General features: G+C 37.2%; 1 protein-coding gene across 2 annotated transcripts in view; it reads left to right on the forward strand.

The window, feature by feature from the left end:
- The first annotated feature begins 7,739 nt into the window (after window positions 1–7,739).
- The window catches only part of TFB1M (transcription factor B1, mitochondrial), a 28,394-nt gene continuing 15,799 nt past the window's right edge, over window positions 7,740–20,334 (forward strand). The window contains exons 1-5 of one of the 2 annotated variants that reach the window (XM_040551356.1): window positions 7,740–7,880; window positions 8,383–8,572; window positions 10,139–10,290; window positions 13,516–13,624; window positions 15,472–15,623. In XM_040551356.1, the coding sequence (XP_040407290.1) occupies window positions 7,740–7,880; window positions 8,383–8,572; window positions 10,139–10,290; window positions 13,516–13,624; window positions 15,472–15,623 (744 nt within the window). The remainder of the gene's footprint in view (window positions 7,881–8,382; window positions 8,573–10,138; window positions 10,291–13,515; window positions 13,625–15,471; window positions 15,624–20,334) is intronic. The other variant, XM_040551355.1, reaches the window with a different exon arrangement.

Genomic DNA, 20,334 nt, shown 5'->3' on the forward strand with positions numbered 1-20,334 from the left:
CTTTTTTAACTGTGAGGGTGGTCAAACACTAGCAGAGTTGCCCAGAGAGGATCTGGAGTCTCCATCCTTGAATGTATTTAAAAACTGACTCAACATGGTCCTGAGCATCCTGCTCTGGCTGACCCTGTTTGAACAGGGGGGTTGAACAAAATTATCTCAAGAGCTCTCTTCTAATCTAAACAATCTTGTGATACTGTAAAGATGTTGCTGTATTTCTTGTTTGGAATTTAACAAGTCAAAGGGTGATCTATGGACTTTTCTCCCTTTCTGTAATTATACACACAGGGGCACTAGAAAATGTAGAACCTGCAGGAAAAAAAAAAAAAAAAAAAAAAAAGGGACCAGAAATGAAAATGTGAATATACCCTCAGTCTGAAGGGGAGGTTGGATGGAGTCGCATACTTTGCAAAGAATCTACAGGTCATGTAGTATTCTCAATAATAACATAATTCAGTGTTTAGTGTTACTTGCCAAAAATGTGGTTGGACTTTGCTTTCTGCTGGAAAAACAACACCAAATTGTCAGTAATTCTTATGTCTCATTTAGAATCATAGAATCTTTTTCATTCAGATTGGAAAAAAACTCTTTGATCATCAAATGCAATTGTTTATTTAAACCATTATTCAAAATACCAAGGTGAGACAGAAAGCTGAAAATATCATTTGTTTAGTAGGGGAATGTGGCCATGATAATCAACCGAAATTATGGAAAATTCAAAGTTGTGCTGTCCAAACTAACCATAAGGATTCAAAGTTGTATCTTGGCAGAGGACCTAAATAACTCCTGAGAGAAAACCTATCATAGATCCAAAATAGGAAGCTACATGACTAGTTAAGAAGTTGCCAGATGTGTTTATAGAGGCCAGACGAGCACCTTATCTTTCTAAGCGTATGACTTAGAAATCACTGCGTAAGTGTAAGAAAGCCCCTTGCAAGATGGTTATCAAAGACAATCAAGAAATAGTTACAGAAAATAGTTAATTTAAGCATCTTTGAAAGTTCCCAATTGTATCAGTTTATAGTATCTGCATTTTGTATTGATTTCCGGCCTTCTTAAACGCTTTCTTGCATCACTTGTCATAACCAGCAAAAATCACTCATCCTTCATCATCTACCTCTCACTTTGGCAAGATCCCTCCTTTCTTTGTATCCTCTCCTTTTATATTGCAACATATGCTGTGCATCCTCACATTCACTCACCCCTTATCAAGGCTCTCTGAGTCTGCTTCCCAAAAACCTATTCATTGTTGAGGGGCCATCTGGTTCATGAGAGCAGCCCATGTTTCAGTGAAGCACCTTGATGTTTTCTCCCCTTTGCCTTCCCTGTAAACATCCACAAAGATCCCTTATCGTGCCCTTCAGATCCTTCTTCTGTGATGCTATTAGAAAAATGCTGCCTTGCTGAGGCCACAGCTTGCCACACTGACAATTGCTAACTTATTCTCTTCATCTGTCAGTATCCACATTTCCTCTATTCTTTTACACATAGACAGCAAGGTTTTCCAGACAGAGCTCATATCTTCTGCTGTGCTAGACCCCAGTCTGACATGCTGGGGTTCTGCTGGGGGCCTCTGGGTGTAATTACGATATCAAAAAAATCCCTTCTAAGTTTTGAACACAACATTGAATAGTGTCTATTTAATATACAAGGCTGAACAGACACATTCATTAGCAGCCTGAATGGGGCTGTGACTCCAAATTAACTTCAAACAAGTTTTGGAAGTGAAAAGAAAGAAAGAAATCAGTTTACCCTATCTACCTCCATTTTCAGATTACAGTATGACAGCAAGTATCTAGAAGTAAGCAATTCACTGCTATGTTTTTAAAAATAATAGAATATATTGGTTTAAAAGCAAATCAAACCAATAAGACATAAAAGAATTAAAATGTATTTCCATCTGGTGAAAATCAGCAAAGTCACCATGGCTTTAACAGAACTGTAACAATTTACAGCAGTAAAAAGTCCAAGCACAATATATTTTGAGACTATTCACACTGTTGATTATGAGAGCAACTTCTTGTGGATGATTTTTAATTTCAGTACAGCACTTCCCTTTGTCCCAACAGTAAAGTCATTCCAGTTAGCTGTATTCTCCACCACTCATCACTACAGTAATGGTGGTTGTTTGCTGCCTCAGAAATGTGTGGTCAGAATGCAGGGGCAGCTACAACATCCTCATGATGCAAGCAAGTCAAAGTTCAAACAGAGGCACTACATTTCATTGTACATGTTGTATAATACTGTAATTTTTTTTTTTATTTTTTTTTATCAGGAAAGAAATTATGTAAAATCTAACATTAAATGTAATTCTTTCTTTTTAGAACAGATTTTTGAATCAGTCTTCTTACCCTTTTCTAAGCAACACATAAATTCTGACCTAACCTGCTTAGGAGCTTCCAAAGAGCGGAGCCGCTGTGATTAACAACCTACCCTTCCATGTGGCATATTTAGTAAACCTGAACCTCCAGGTTTTGTAGCTTGGACTTTGCTTGCTAAATCTTCCTTTCTTGTTTACTGTAAGGTTATATCATTGACCTTCTGCTTTTTATTTCTGCTCAGGAGAATATACGGCCTTCATATTCCAGCAGCCTGACTCGACATAAGGACATAGAGTGAAGTCAGTAAACTTTTTGTTCCTTGCTAGACTGTGCAGCTCACTCACCATGGAACAAGAGTGGCACCCAGTGGCCAGAGAGCTTGGTCCAAAAACTTACGCCTTGAAGTTTCTGTCTGCATTTTATAAATCTCTTTCCAGCATTTTGAAGACAGAAATGCTTTCCTGTTCAAGCTCAGAGTCCTCTCTCACCTCGCTACTTGAAAGACATGAGGTTGAGAACTGAAGATAAAAGGTTTCCTTTCTGTAATCTGTTAGAATATCACTTTTTCTTAGAGCAAAAATAGTCAGCCATAGGTATTACACACTTAGACAGGGTAATGCTTATTTCTGGGGGATCAGGCAGAGACTGACTTGCTTAGTATGATCACAGAAAAGGAAGGAGTGCAAGAACCTTACCTTACTTCAACACATTGTACAGTGACTCCAGATGAGGTACGTTTATGTGTCAAAACTGCCCTGCAGGACACTTCAAAGAAAGACTGCAACAGGAAAGAAAAGCCCAGGGACATTGCCTGTTTTGTGATCTGTCCTTGCAATGAACACATAAATTCTGCACTACTTCATCAGTTCGTTACACAGGAGGCATAGGTGATAACACAGTGTGGCCATGAATACTGTTAACTTTAAATTAGAGTGTGTGATATTACAAGTTTCATGTGCTTCTCAGAGGTTCATGTAATATTGTATTCATTTCTCATGATACACAGTGTATAAAAATTATCTCTTTTAGTTAATAGGTATGCTGGACTTTCAATGAAATTTTATGGGGGGACTATTGCCAGTAGTGAGAAAGCTTTTACTCTGCATCTTTAACTTTTGCGACTTCATTTTTATTTTATTTTTTTAAAGGAATATCAAATTTGTAAATATTCTGTCAGAGAGGCAAATTAAGATGCAAACTGTTAACTTTATGGGAAAAACCTCCAAAAAGGTGACTTGGTGTTGGGAAGCCTGAACAAGACCAAGCTTGCTAAAACACCAATATTTCAAAATGCTGCCAAATGCTAAATGGGTGACAAAGGAGCAGTGGCTTACAGTGCTGAGTCCATTTTTATGTTTTCAGGCCCTACGTGCAGTGTGAAATTCCCCCGTTCTACAGAGGCTGACAAATAACATAGGTGAGAATGGTCTTAATGCTCATCGTAATTCCTAGCATTCCTAAAATGTTACCACAAGCTTTGCAGTAATTTGCATTAAAGATAGTCTTTCTAAACGTCCTAGAACCTAAAAAGGTATGATCAAGTGGAAATCAAAAGTGTCAACTAATAATAAACTTTTTAGCATGGATGGCTATGGCCAGACCTCGACAACGTGACCAGACTAGATTAAATGGCTCAGAAATGGCACATCAGAAGGAGAAGCAGTAAAAGAAATTCAAATGTTTTAAAGTAAATATAATGATTTTTAGACATCTGCTGTGGCAATACTGAAAGCCATGGATTTTTGTATTTCCTGAGTTACGTTAGGAAAGAACTCAGCAGTCTGGACAGCATTTTCTGCCAGATTTTCTGTTAATGGGAAGTCTTTGTTCCTTGAGAGTTTAGTTTTTTGCTGTACAATGTTATTGAAGTGGTAGCAGGGAAAATACTGTTCTTGATCATACTGTGGCCTGATGAACCCACAGTGGTACACTGTCACAAGGAGGAAGATTTTCCCCATAACTGAATTGTTTTGTTTTAGGGCAAGATATGGGTGTAGTAATTCTGTTGTATTCCACATTGTATGCAACTATTGCATTTAACAGACTATTTATCAAAAGTGGTGCTCTAAATTCCTTTCCCTTGAAAAAGCAAGAAAGAGCAAGAAACTGTTTTATGGATCCTCTACACAGTTAATATGTAAGATGTTTCATGACAGTTTTGCAATTTTTTATTTTTTATTTTTTTTGCAGCCCATGGCATCTAAAATTACTATGAATATGCAAATATACTTCTCCCTTCTGTTATCTTACCAAAACTTTTTTACCATTTGCTAATTTATTTTCTTCAGCATTTTATGTGGTGGCAGAGCTTTTCCTGAGGGAAGACAGTCATTGTGTTGCTTGTATAGTGCCTGGTGCAATGGGCTCCTAAAGTCTATTTAGGATCCTTATGAGGTAGTGTAATAGAAATAATAAACATTTTATTTTAACAAACAATAGAAAAGATTGTATATGAGAACTAGCTGAAGAATAGAGGCTTTGTGGTATGAAAACACTTGAAAACTGGTGTAGAAAATAAGAGTTTCTCTGTCTAACCTCTTTTGTGTATCACATTTTTATATCATTTTTCAATGGACTCTGTCCATTTATAATTTTTCATCCTACTTACCTTAAGTTGATGTAAAATAATTACCAAATAGATGTTTTTTTCTGAGAATTCAAATGGAGTGTGGCATTGTGGGAATACAGTGTGATGCCCATTTTCTACAACAAGATGCCATAATTCAAAACCAGTAACAATAACCCCAAACAATACAATCATTTTAGGCCAGTGGTATCATGCTTTCTTTCACAGGAATTATTTTTAAGTTGTAGCAACCTGAACACAGAACCAGTACATAATTAACATGTATGAATGAACACAGTAGGTCTGTAAAAATAATACCTCAAATCAACAATGAAATTCCACAATTACAATGAAAACTTTTCACTGGTACACTTGCTTTTTTGCAATTATGAGTGCAACTTTGGTTTCAATGCTTGCAATGCTGGCAAGTGAACATGAATGGAAGCTGCACTCAAGATAAAGAATTGTGATCCAAGTGATCCCCTAAGAGTGCCTCTGCACAACTGATCTCAGGACTTGAACGTGAGTTTCTTCAGATGCCTGTTTTACCTTTCCTTGGTATCTGTCTATCTAATCTGCTCTTCCTGCAGGCCTTCCATAGCTTGCAAAGGAATGAAAGGGCCGGAGTAAGCAGAATGAATAGATGAATGCTCAGAAGGCTCACCTTTCCCCTTGCATAATATCTGAGATTTTTAGTTGGAGACATCTACTAGGAACAATCAGATGATGTGATGGGTTAAGGGTTAAATCATCCACTTTCCATTCATTAGTTTCAAGGACCACCTTGACCCTTCAACCCATAAATTAAAACATTACAGCATCTATAGGAGTCTGAAAAACCTATGCACTATACACTGTAATTATTATTTTAGCGAATGACTTTTCTACCATTTTTTCTCTAAATAAAAATATTAGCATAGATTGCTACATTTCTTTAAGTTACTTAAATACAAAGCTATCATATCTTGCTATTATTACAGTTAAGAGCTATGGCCACACAAAATACCTGGAAACCTCCGTATGTGCAACTCATCAGGAAAGAGACTGCACTTTATCAATGATGGAACAATTTTAGTATAGAAAGATACGGTAGACTTGAGGTTGCAAGATGAAAGTGCTCAGCCTAGGTGACAGTCAAGTATGATATGCATTATTAAAAGAATGGTCTGATATAATATCTTTCAGGTACTGAGAAAAGCTACTAAACTTTTTACTTTAGAGGTAAAATAGCCTGGATGCCTCAGCTGGTGATGAAGCTGTATTGTTGCATGCCATTATTACAGTTGCTCCTCTAGTCCATATTTCTTCAAATTTCACATTTCTTTGTATTTTAAGTAGAAAAATCATCATTATATTCTTTTTTTCTTAACTGATGCCATTTGAAATCCCATGTTTCCACCATCAGATGGAGCTTGTATTTTATTATTTCAATTATAATGACTTCAAATTCCCCAAAACATAAAAAAGCAAATACTTTATACCTCACAAATTCAAAATTCCAGTGTTTCAATTAGGATTGCCATGACATTTTATTCCAATATTCCAGTGTATATAAACAATGATTTATTGTCCAGATCCTTTTCTTAAGACTAATTGCAATGTTCCTTACATTTTTAATGACTCTGTACAACTACCTGAAAGGAGTATGCAGCAAGGAAGGTGTCCGTTTCTTTTCTGAGCTTACAAATGATATGACACAAGGAAATGTCTTCAAGTTGTGCCAGAGAAAGTTTAGATTGGACTTTAGGAATAATTTATTCAAAGACAGGGTGATTAAGCATTGGAATGGGCTGCCCAAGGACATGGTGGAGTCCCCATTCCCGGAGGTATTTAAGAGATGTGTGGATGTGATGCTTAGGAACATGGTTTAGTGATGGGACTCAGTAGCTGATGTTGATGGTTGGACTTGGTGATCTTTAATGTCTTTTCAAACTTAGATGATTCTTAAGTAGAACATGCTGTTGATGGCAGAAGCTATGTCTAATGTATAATGCTATTTTAAATTATGCCCATTATTTACACTGAGCGAGGGATTACTTTTTGGTACTCCTTTAATGTCTCCATTTTCTTACATCTATCTAACAATATCCGTGATTAATTGTGGTTTTTTAGTAACTGCTTAGTTTTCCGGAAACATATTTGAAGCAATTACCTGTTGGAGCAACAGTAATTACTTGTTGGAGTGAGTCCAGAGAAGGGCCACAAGGGTGATCAAGGGGCTGGAGCACCTCTCCTGTGAAGACAGGCTGAGGGAGTTGGGGTTGTTCAGCCTGAAGAGAATGCTCCAGGGAGACCTTACAGCAGCCTTCCCGTGCCTAAAGAGAGCCTACTGGAAAGCTGAGGAGGGACTCTTTGTCAGGGGGTGTAAGCGTAGGATGAGGTGGAATGGCTTTAAACTAAAAGAGGGGAGATTTAGATTAGATGTTAAGAGGAAATTCTTCACTCAGAGGAGGGTGAGGCCCTGGTACAGGCTGCCCAGAGAAGCTGTGGATGCCCCATCCCTGGAGGTGCTCAAGGCCAGGCTGGATGGGGCCTTGGGCATCCTGGTCTGGTGGGAGGTGTCCCTGCCCATGGCAGGGGATTGGGACTGGGTGGGCTTTGAGGTCCCTTCCAACCCAAACCATTCTGTGATTTATGTACACTGCTTTAATAATCAAGCACATTATAAAAGCTAAAGAACTTTTAAACCCAACAATTGTTCAAGGTAGATGAAGCACAAGCGAAAAACGCCCAAAGAACGTATGAACAACCATCAGACGGGCTCGGGCTCGGGCTCGGGCTCGGGCTCGGGCTCTGCCCCGCCCCCGCGCATGCGCACACGCAACAGCCGCCGCCGCCGCTGGTCCCCTCCGCACATGGCGCATGCGCAGCCCCGCTTCTCCCTGAGCGCCACGGCTAACGGGAGCGAGGCAGCACATGCGCGTTCGGGAGGCGGAAGAGAAGGAAGAGGGGGAGGAGAGAAGCTTCCTGTTCCGGGGCAGCTCCCGCGCGACACCGTAAGGGCCGGCGGCGCCGCCTGGCTGTTGCTCGGGGGTTTCCTTTCCGCCACGGCGGAGGGAGAAAAGCCGCTTGCGGCTGCACTGCGGTTCGGCGCACAACACCTCCCCGCGCTCCTTCCGCCTCCGCCACGCTGGCGGCGACCGCGCATGCGCAGTGGGGGGCGCCCTGGGGGGCTTAGGGGGCGGGGTCTGATGGAGCCCCGCCCCTTGGGGAGGGGAGGGGCTGGGGCGGCCTCACCTTGAGGGCTGAATTTTTATTTTGTGTAAAAAAACAGTAACTAAAAATTCTGAGAGGTTTTGTTTTGCTTAATGGCTTGTCAAACCCACAAAATGAGGCTGGTGCCCAAATCCCACATACACGTCCTCGGTATAAGCACTACATATAATTATCAAAGTACTGGTGGTTGAAATCCAGCACCTGCATAACAATATGTAAATCGAGTCTCAACTTGTAAACTCTGCCAGGCTTTTAATATTGACGTATTTTAATTTATTGCAGGTACTAAAGTCAGCTTTTTGGTTTCTGCCTGGGGGGAAGGAGCAGGAGCGCTGCCCTATGGCTGTTCGGGGGAAGGTGGCTGCCTTCAACCTGCCTCCTCTGCCAACTGTTGGCGAGATTATTAAGCTCTTCCGTCTTCAAGCACAGAAACAGCTTTCCCAGAACTTTCTGCTGGATTTGCGATTGACAGGTTAAATGCTTACAGATTTTAGCTACTACAAAACATAATATCATGGGTTTCCTCAGGATCCAGGTCCTAGCTAAGGAGATGATGTTTGCATGATGACATCTGTCAAGTTTATGACAATCAGAAGATTACTTTTAAAAGTAGGTTTAGCTTAGACTAGTTTATTTTACTTGTAAATTTATAGAAAATGTCTTTCTTTATAGAGTAAATTATAGAATAATTTTTAGGTAGAAAGCATATTCCTATATGAAATATGAGTTATCAATTCAAATGCAAAACTCAAAGCCTCACTAGTACTGTTTCTGTTGAGTTACTATCGTTTGATAAGTACTATCAAGTATTATCAAAGTATTGTCAAGCTTTGATAAGTTGCAAATAAATTCAGTTTATAAGTTTGATTCAAAAATGAAGGATATTTTCAGGTTACTATGTATCATAAAAAGTGTAGTAACTGTGTGTTTTAAAAGGTCAGTTGTCTTATCTGTCAGAAATGTAGCTTTTTAAACCAGTTATGTTGTTCTGAACAATTCAGTTTTCTGTAGCTTCATCTCAGTAGTGGGTGACAAAGATGGCAATGTTCAATTCATAGAGGGTTTCTTTACTGTCCTAGTGGTGGCTGGGTTTTGCAGTAATAAATGCAGTGCAGCTTCATGTATTCGATGATTTGATTATTCATTGTGAATCAAGTGATAAAGATTGAAGATGTGAACATAAAATTCAGTTCCCCATCATGAATAACCAGACTCTTACCCTGGAATACAAATGTCTGTGTGGGTTTAGGAGTACCTTATAGGTAGGCACATTTTCAGATATCTCTTGTTTTTATTGCATATTTAGGAGGCTTATAGAGTGTGCAGCATAATATCCCTTATTATTCCACTCCTTGCTTCCTAAGAGTGTCTTTTTTTCATTAGCTACATTTTTAATCCTTAATCTAGTCATCTTTCTATCATTAATATGTTTTCTTTCCAGTCTGTAATCAGTTTTCATGTTGTATCCTTCCATTTGGTACAGGAAGGAAATGTCCTTTCCTTATCATTTAACTGCCTGTCTTTTTATAATTACCAGTTACCTGTATTCCAACTCTAACTTCACTCCAGCTTCTCCTTCTCTACATACTGTAGTCTTATTAGAACTTTACTGTATCCTTTTTGCTTCTTAAATGCCCTTGAAATAGGTGTTCTGTAGTGAAACAGCTTTGTAAATACAAGTAGTTGAGACTTAAGGTTGATGAACAGAAGTGCTTACTTAGAGGAAGAGTAATACTACTGTTGATTTACAGATGAAAAATAATATTCTCTTTTGATTTGATTCTGCAATAAGCTACATTGTAAAGAGAGTAAACTGAAAATAGCCTTTTTAAAAAACAGTTGAGTGTATCTTTTAGCATGAAACAAATCTGAATTCTGTGCAGTCTAGCAGGCATGTGATCATTTATGTGGGATGTGTCACTGTTTGTGTCTACTCTGAGATAAGCATGCTTGCTCTTTAACAATAAACAATGAATTTATCTTAGTGAGCTGGATCCTTTGGAGAATAAAGGCTTGGTATTTTCTATATGTCTTGCAGACAAGATAGTGAGACAAGCTGGCAAGCTGAAAAACGCTCATGTTTGCGAAGTGGGCCCTGGGCCAGGAGGAATTACCAGGTCTATTCTCAATGCTGATGTTGAACAGCTCCTTTTAGTTGAAAAAGATCCTCGATTCATTCCAGGATTGCAGGTATCAACTGTAGAATGATTTGTGTAAATGTATGCATAACGTTGAATAAGAACAGTTTAAGAAGGTAGAAAGGTTCAAAGTGTCAAAAAAAAAAAAAAAGAAATTTTTGCTCTTGTCTTTGAAACTGATATAAGTTCACAACTCATTGTGGTACTTCTGAAATACTGTCTACTTGTATTGCTATTAAAATTTCAAGTTTATAGAATTTGACTATATAGACCTAGCAAGAAAAACAGTGGCTAAAACCTCATCATATTTGGCTGTTTTCTTATGCTTCTGAAACATCAAATCATAGCAATTTGAATAGCTTTCCTTATATTGCAGTTTAATATGAGTTTTCTAAAAATCAGCGGTGAAAAAAAGTAGCTAGCTCACTTGAGAACGGCTACCATCTCTTTGTAGGACATTAATAATTTAAAATATCAACAAAATGGCTCCTATGCTGAAACCTGAATATGCATGTAACTATGTCTTTGTTGATTTAACTGTTGGTAATTTACAGAATACCACATATACCATACGAAGTATGAACACGTCATGTTTTCGCTTTTCTTGAATGGTGGCAAATCTGCATTTTTAGTTTAGATTTCAAGAACTTTTTTGGGATTGGAAAGAATTTGAGGTTAAATGATACTGACTTAACAGATTTTTTTATGTACTTAGACATTTTTTCTGGTATTCCAAAATGCAGCTGCTGGAACAGATTCCTCTGAATGAAAGTGTGCTTTTCAGGATCTATAACCTTTGATAGGTAATCATAGTTACTGCTCAAGTGAGTTAACAGTAGTCATTATTTTTCGTTAGCCACCTCTTCACAGTAGACATAAATATGTCTGAATGAAGTTGTCAAATATAAAGACACTAAAACTCAGCACCTGTGAATGTGAATGGACAAGAAATATATTGCATCCATTAGTGTTAAATTAGGTTTTGTTTCTTTTTTTTCCCCTTCAAATAAGATGATGCACTATGGAATGATTCTTTTGTTTGTGACAGTGTGGGTTATATTACCTCCTTTTTTCTAGTTTGCTCTTAAAAGCTGTCTCAAAATTTGAATGTCATAAAAGGTTTGTGATTTGAGTAACAAAATAAGTCAGAGATTAAAAATATAAATTGGAGACTTTTACATAAAAATATCTTTTTCAATATGTATAAAATCACTGATGTAAAGCATACAGCATTTTTCATCACCTGTTTTTCAGGCAGTGATCTCTATTACAAAGCTGAAATTGGGGTCCTCTTTACTGCAAAATGGAAATACAGGAAGAACATATGTGTACAGAGTAACAGTTTGCACAAGTTGACAGTCCGTCAGTTCTGTCTCACCCTATGCCATGTGCCCTAATAGTTGTTAGGCTGGAAAGATTTGCCGGGAGAGAAAAGGTGCTCTCAGCCAGAGTGGCTTGAATATAGAATTCTTCCAGAAAGACCATTTCAGTTTTTTGAACTGTACCCTTTGTTTTCCTTATGCCTTTTCACTTGCGTGTGAAGAACAAGAGGGTCTGTATAATGGAAAATCACTTGGCTCATGTGCTTGGTGCACAAGAGCTCCTGGAACCATGTTAGCTGCACACATTGGCTTTTAAACGGAGAAAGTTTAAGTGAGTTTCCTCAGACTTTATTTCAAATTAGAAGTATACGACCGTGATTTTCTGCTGTGAAAAGCGTTCTCAATGATGTTGTGATTCTAAAAATAATAATAATAAAAAAAATCCTTTCTACATGGAAGCTATTGTTAAAAAAAGATAGAACATATGTTAATAATCCGTTATTGCGTAGGCAGCTGTCTGTTTTCTCATGTACTGTTTTCTAAGTTTATTGATCTTATGTTGCCTTTCATCATGTTTATGACAGATTCAAAGAAAGATTTGACAAATCATGGCAGATTAGTGAATATGTATGCAATATAATTGCTAATGTAATGCTGAAAAACCCATTAAGTGGTTTGGAGTTGAGGTTAGATTTATTTTTCTAGTTGAAAATAATTGCACTTAAAACCTGTAGGAACACTTAGTTTTTAGTTAAGCATTTTTAGTACTCTACACAGAATTTAGCTATTTTGAAGTTAAAAAAAAAAAAAACGTTTTACTCCAAAAATTTTCATGAAAACATTTTCATGAACGGTATGAAAGCAGCACTTTCCTTTGGCTCAGAGACCTGTGAAACCCGTTTGTGCCCCTGAGCCCATTAGCAGGATTTAGCCTGAAGATGGAACTAACAATGATGAGCAGTTTATTTCATCAGCTAAGCCAATAGCACTTAACCGTTTATGGATTTGGATTTCTGCGCAAAAGCAGACTTGCTCTTTAAGCCATTTTTCATTATTCTGACTTAGGAATGGTAAATATCCCCAAACATTATCTTTGTGTAAAAATTGACTTTGCTTTTGAGTTATTCTGTTTGTTCATAGTATCATACTGTAAGAGAAAATATGGCACTAAAAAATGTAACTAAATTTTATTGTGTAAATTGACACCAGAAATGAAAGAATTGGTCATCAAACTCCATCTAAGTTGGCATTTCACCGTTTAAGTACCAGGTAATCTGCAAAAATGGTATGGAAAGATGGGATAGAGAACAGGGTAGATTGTGAGATGTCTTACAAAGGGTTGAGATTTCCTCTACTGCTAGGTATTCATACAGCTTGTTGTTTTGGAAAACTCCTTGATTTCTAATGGTTTGAGTTCAGACTACTCCCAGGAATATTAAGACAACCTTTTTTATGGAAAAGGAAAAAACGGCTGAATGTTCCTACAGCCTTGTATCACATGTACCTAAAATAATAGACCCTATGTAGACCCTACTGGGGCAGACAGTATAAACATTATGAGCCTTGTTTGCATAGGTAATAGGTCCAACAACTTTTCAAACTCTGCTGCTTGCTTTATCACTTAAATTAGGTGGGGTTCTATTAGTGGCCTGGGGCTTGTTAATCATCCTTGTTGAAGAGAATTTTGTCAGCCTTTTTAGGTTTAAATCCTCTACTAGGAATTCTGCAGCAGAGAATAATAAGCTTTTAGGCATGCATTGAACTTCTTTCGTTAGTGTTCACTTTTTGAAGATAAATACTTGTAAACAGTGTGCTCAGTTTGAACTGTTACTGTTGTTTTTTTTCTGTATATTGAAGATAAATATATAGCAGGGGTTTAATTCCTACTGTGGCTGTTGCTGGAAATCAGTGTGGTTAATACTCACTGTAGATCCTACTTGCTTGCTTACAAACAGATGCTGTCTGAAGCAGCTCCAGGAAAAGTGCGCATTGTTCATGGAGATATTCTGACATTTAAGATGGAGAAGGCTTTTCCAAAGCACTTAAAAAACAACTGGGAGGACGGTTAGTATTTGGGCTTGGTTTGTTTTATGTTTAAGGCTTCCAACTTACTCTTAAGTTTGGAGATATAGCTGGAGTTCACTCAGTGCTTGAGTTGCTCTCTTCAAATACATATTGAAGGTAAGGATAGAGAGCAGCTAACTTACTTTCTAGAAAGAAACAGTTAGAAAATTGTCATCCTGTTTTAAGACTGAGAAGAATTTGTTTGATACTCACTTTAATCAGCATTACTGCTGCTTAAAATAACTGCTTTGCAGTTATTTGCCTTAGGGTGTTCTGACTGTATGCTAGTAAGTCTTGGAAAGTATAAAAGCAAATTGAATAGTATACTTGCTTCCTAGCTTCTTCCTCTTCTGGAACAAGACAGAAGCAACCACTGTTGTCATTCCACTAAAGATCCTTCTATAGCTTTCCTAGAAGCTTTTAGGATTTTCTTATCATTGCTTTAGCTTCAAATATATATCTTTGACAAATGTAGAATTCAATCAGAGATTTATTTATTTATTTACATATTTTTAGATCTGAAATTCTCATAGGGCTTGATTTCACCTTCCAAACGACAGTTTGGGGAGTAATCTGCAGAAACGAGCTGTGCTTGCGAGGACTCGGTCGTTCCAAGAAACAAACCTTAATTCCAGTGTAACAGTATTTAGATAAATTGGAAGTGACCTCCCAGGCTCCTTTTCCAAATCTCTTAATTTAATGTAGAGTCACTGTCTGCAGTGCCTGAAGAACAGTAAACTGCTTTCTAACTTAAGACATAGAAGACTATGCCACATTATCTTCACCTTAAAAAATGCCTTGCATATTTGCAAAGGGTTCACAAAACTATGACCAAATGCATATGTGAAGGTGTGCAGTTTTTAAAAATTAACGTTTCTTCTACATACATATAAGTTATTCTGATTTTTGGAGCTGACTAATTACAGGTAAGATATACTTTTATATTTTATGTATATATATATTATATTGTTGCCATATGAACATCTGAAAGTCTGGTGGATTTCAGAAAGAAATCCCATCTCTGGTATTTGAGGAAAAATCACAAATATCCTAGGAATATCACAGCTTAGAAAGTGCATAATAAGTAAAGTATGCCTCAGTACCAGCTGAATTTAATACTGTCGTCTCATTAAGTGCTGTAATATCTAAGAAACTGCAACGCATTATTTTGTCCACCTCTACTGCTCTCCTGCTTAGAGGTGAGGATCCTTACTAATGAAGTGCCTGCTTTGTGTGGTATAACACATACACTGATGCAGTACATAATTGAATGATACTTATAACTTCATACGGCTAAGGAGCTGTGCTAAGCCTTGTGCTTGTTAGAAGACCTTTTGATTTCATAGGGCTCTATACAAAAGGAGAGCTCTCTTCGTTTTGAGCTAAGTGATTGTTTTGGGGGTAATGAAGACTCAGTAAAATGTGTCTTGGAGTAATGTGTTGGACAGAATGATGAGTGTGGCTATTTACTCTGTACCTGATAGTTGTAGTTAAAAATCATTGAACCGTTGTCTGTATTTCTGCTGTTCTGGAGTATCTCAGCTGAAATCTAACGAGCAGCTGAAAATCAGCTGAAAGGTACTGATTTATTCTAATGTAAATGAAAACCAGACCTAACCACTTTTTTTTTCTAGCTTATTACCATGAACAGTAATGCTGTTTTGTCAGTATAAGACAAGCATAAATGCAAAGGCATAATTTTGATGTGGCACAATAAAAATTGTTTTCATACTTAAGTCTAGATTGATAGGCACATATCTTTCTGAAGTAGTCTTTCATGGCAAAGTCTTATCCCAAACATTTTGCAAGTTGTTTATTGTTTTGTTTTTCCCATCAAATGTTAACAGAGCCACCAAATATTCATATCATTGGGAATCTACCCTTCAGTGTTTCAACTCCTCTAATCATCAAATGGCTTGAAAATGTTTCCAAAAAGAATGGGCCTTTTATTTATGGCAGGACACAGATGACACTGACTTTTCAGAAGGAAGTCGCAGAGGTAAGATGTTACCATTTTCCCAATATTTTAAAGATGATAAATTTAACAAAACTTGGTTGACATACAACATTTTGTTTAAAAGTTCAAAAACAATCGTAGTTGCCTCTAAAAAGAGAAGATATTAGTTCAGTTTTTTAACACTGAGATAATCATCTGCTCTGATCCTTTCACAGCACTTTTTTTTTTATGATTTCTTATAGATGGTTATATTTTCTTAAGGTACTTAATGTGTGTTTTGTTCGTTGGTTTTTTTTTTTCAGTCTGATTTCTTCAACCTGAATAGATTCCACAGCACTCTTCTGTCCTTAACTATCACAGTCGTTCATGCACCATTTCATCAGTCTGTTTTTCTTTACCTTTCAATCATCTCAAGAAGTACACAGGGAGGGAAATAAGGAATTGCAGGTTTGGAAGGTTTTAGCATTATTTCCAGTTGAGATTAAACACTGAAAACACAGGGAGCATTTTGTTGAGACCATGGAAACTGACTTTGTGGATTTTTTTTTTTTGAACAAGACTTGATAGCAGAATTATTAACACTAAGTAAATTAATATTAGGATGACTTTAGTCCATAATGCCTTCAGACTTAACGGTTTCTTTCTGTTGCCATTGCATAAAACATACCATAAATAGAGGCTGGAGACTTTTTGTGTTATAATTATGAAAGTAGCATGCCTCTTATCTGAATCCAATTTGATGTTTTAAAAAATATATATGAAAAAAAAAGGAAATGCACATCAGTCTGAAGACTGAATTTCCATCTAATTAGTTAGTAATAACAGGTTTTCTCTATGCAACCTAAGTGTGTGTGTTGTTTTAATTATCATTACAATTAAAATTCTAAAAAGAAAATTTTACTGTGTTTTGCTGTATGTAAATTAATAGTAATTATATATGCAAGTGTCTGCTGTCATTTGGGGTCACAGAAAACCATACTGTGCTGTCATTAACCTAGCCCTGAAATCGAGCTTCAAGGTGAGTACTGAAGTTGTTCCAGTAGGTGGCTCTAGAGAACACCAGGGACAAACATTTGTTACGAAATGAGATGGGGTTCTTAATTCAGTTCTAAGCTTATGTGGTTTCTGGCATTAAAAAACACGGTTCCATTTTGTAGAAGTTCACGTCGTCTGAGATTATACCTCATTGCAAGATATGGCTCACAGACTGATACAAAATGCAAAGTGATGATGAGTAAAAGACAACGATTTGTAAAAGCAGTGGAAAAAGTGGCCTAGTGCTGAGAGCATAAATGGACTTTGTGCTTTATATAGCTGTAACCAGCTGCATACACCACTGGTGACATGTAGATTATAGTGCTTCTGCACTCAGCATAGCTCAAATGAGATGCAAAATACCATGCACTCTTAAGTTCTTTGTGTTTAGAAAGTGAAGTTAAAAACACTAGGAAATTGAGTGATATGTTCAAGGTTGTGCAATGAATCAGTGTTAATTGTTGTTGACTTTACATTCTGGGACCTCCTGATTCTTGTTCTTGTGCTTATTCAAGCAGAGAGCTTCCACTGAAGACAAAATTTTTCATAGTTCATGGTTTGTGTTTCCATAATTAGTTTGACATAATTAATACTCCTTTGGGAGAGACTACTTGGTCTTCTGATTAGGAGGAATGGTAATCAAAACCTGTGCCTTTTTTTTTTTTTGTGATCTTCTGAAGTAGCTTAGCCATTGTGATCTGGCAACTACAGGCATATTTAGTACCAACAAATACAGAATAGTTTAACGCAGATAATAAATTAGGTCTTTAATTTTCTACTAATATTTTATATATCTATGGATTTACATTCCTGAAAGGAAAATTTCTTAGCAGCTTGGTGTCCTCACTGGTCCCTTCTAAGTTAAGAGCCTAAATACTAAAGAAAGTCTTGGTGCATATACCATGCATTCGGTGGAAGGGTGGCCTGCTGTGATGGAATGGACCCATGTGCTTCGTAATCAATTAGGATAACTTGAAGTTAACAGTAAGAAAAGAAAGGAGCGTGCCATGTTAATTTGCAGTCAAGCTAGGTTCTGCTATTATAACAGGTTAAAATATCTTTTCATTCCTTGCTGGTGTTAATTTCCTGCTTTCCCATTTTCTTCTAACACAGCTACATTGTCATGAATTATGTCAGTATAGGCCTATTACTACTGAACTCTGTGTTTGATATGATTTGATTAAATTGTTGATGAGAAGCAGTAGTTATGTTGTTATACACTGAATTCTGAGGCCCATTAAGGAGGATAAGGCCAGATATTCCCAGCATTAAAATAACATTTGTAGGTGTCAGTCAAATCATTTTGCCTCTATAGTTTATTTTTGTAAAATTGATCCTTATTTTGAGGAAAAGATTTTTTACTTTGCCACAGGTTATTCAGTACTTCACCTCAAATTTGGCACCTGGGCTGGATACTTCCTGACCATTAACATGAGTCTCATTTCAGTTTAAATGGAAGATATTTGTTAGTCTCTAATATTAAGTAAAACTGAGCACAGAGTGCAATTCATCTGAACTGCTCTGCCAGTGCCATCTGAGGGCTGCCAGGCTGGGTGATAAGATGTTAGGCATTTAGAAGATAGGCACGTTAGAAGAGCAGAATACTTAATTTGAGTCTAACACTGCTGACTATTTAGAACACTAGAAAAAAGGCACTAATCAAGTGGGAAATTGTTCAGTTTTTTGAACAGCAAACAAGAAAAATTATCGTGTTTTCATAATTCTTATAAGTCGAATATAAATATATTCCTAAAAAAAATAACAGAAAGAGGCTTGTATACAAGGATGTGTTTAAAATTCCTTCATGTGGCCAGCTTTGCCAATCTTAATTCTTCACGTACGTTAATTCCTGTGATGGATTTTGCAGATTCATTGATAATGAGGTTTTAATACGTGCTTGTGAAAAGCACAGTTGTATTGGATAGCTTACTGGGGAAAAAAATAAATCATCCCTGAGGTACCTTGAGAGGAGTTGGTAGTGAGCACCCTTAAAGAGATGTCAAGTACCACCTAGGCTGTATTTCAGATTAGGTTTCAGAATCCTTGTTTTGATTCATGCCTTGATGAAATTTTAATAGTAGGTACAAAAAATGTTACTTAGCTAGCTAAACCTCTAGTATGGTTGACTTAGTGCAGTTTCAGATGCTATCCACATTTTAAAGGTAGGACCAAAGAAAATTTTGAGCTTTAAGATGAAAAAAAGGCCACTACCTTATTTAAGTTACAAAAGTATGTTCTCAGCATTTTTGGGTTCACTGAGAAGTGCCATACTCAGGTATGTTCCTGCAGATGTAATTGAAGTGATTTAAGATGTTACTGCCCAGGCTTGGGTATTGCCAAGTTATCCCCTTCTGTAGCTGAGAGGTAGGCACTAACAGCCTGAGGCTTGCTGTTTTCATGGGAAGTAAGAGTAGCTTGTTTGAGTTGGCACTGTAAGGATTACAAGTGCTGTCCATTTCATTTCCATTGCAGAAGTAAAGGAAGTGCATATCTGATTGCATTGTTAGACTTTAATGTGGTGTTGTTTTTTTAAAAAAGAATAGCAACTATGGCACGTATATGTATATATGTAATAGGTTTCCTCTGAAGCAATATTGAAGGTAGTTTTAAATGCTGATGTAGGCAAACAGAATCATTGAGCTTTCTTTCTGAGAAGTCGCTGAAAAGGATTTTATTGGTTCTATGCTTGAACTGCTATGAGACTTGTTGAAAAAAAGAAAAAAAATCTTCAGCAATGTGTATAATTTATTTTTCAGACACAATTTTAATAAAAGTGGCATGATTTCACGAGTATGAATTTCACAGAATCACAGAATCATCTAGGTTGGAAGAGACCTCCAAGATCACAGAGTCCAACCTCTGTCCTAACACTAACAAGACCTCCACTAAACCGTATCACTAAGGACTACATCTAAACGTCTCTTAAAGACCTCCAGGGATGGCGACTCAACCACTTCCCTGGGCAGCCCATTCCAATGCCTAACAACCCTTTCAGTAAAGAAGTTCTTCCTAATAATATCCAACCTAAACCTCCCCTGGCGCAACTTTAGCCCATTCCCCCTCGTCCTGTCACCAAGTACATGGGAGAATAGACCAACCCCCACCTCTCTACAGCCTCCTTTAAGGTACCTCTAGAGTGCGATAAGGTCTCCCCTGAGCTTCCTCTTCTCCAGGCTAAACAACCCCAGCTCCCTCAGCCGCTCCTCGTAAGACTTGTTCTCCAGACCCCTCACCAGCTTCGTTGCCCTTCTCTGGACTCGCTCGAGCACCTCGATGTCACATGAAGCTACATAATGTACAGATGTTACCAGATACACAAATTGACTTTTTTTTTTTTTTTTTTATTAATGATAAATAAGAACAGGAATCTTCAAAATTTTGTATCTATGTAGTTTCTGTAATGTTTTCTAGCATTTGAGAATTGTTTTACTGGGGCTTTTTGTGTTTAATAATTGTTTGTGCTAGCAAAACCGAAAGAACATGAAAACGTAGAAAACCTCCAATCTCTGGGTGACTTTGTGATTCTCTGTGTAAGAAATCCCTTGAGAAAACCAGAAAAATGCTAATTTCAATTTTAGGTATTAAATGCTCGTATTGTAAGGTATCTAAGCTTAGTAAAGTAGATTGAACTTATTTGCATATATAGTAAACATATGCCAGTTTATAGTGAATAAATTTTGTTTGGTATCTGATTTTGAGTTTATGGAGCTTCGGTTTT

This window comes from Cygnus olor, chromosome 3, assembly GCF_009769625.2.
Source record: "Cygnus olor isolate bCygOlo1 chromosome 3, bCygOlo1.pri.v2, whole genome shotgun sequence".
Lineage (NCBI taxonomy): Eukaryota > Metazoa > Chordata > Aves > Anseriformes > Anatidae > Cygnus > Cygnus olor.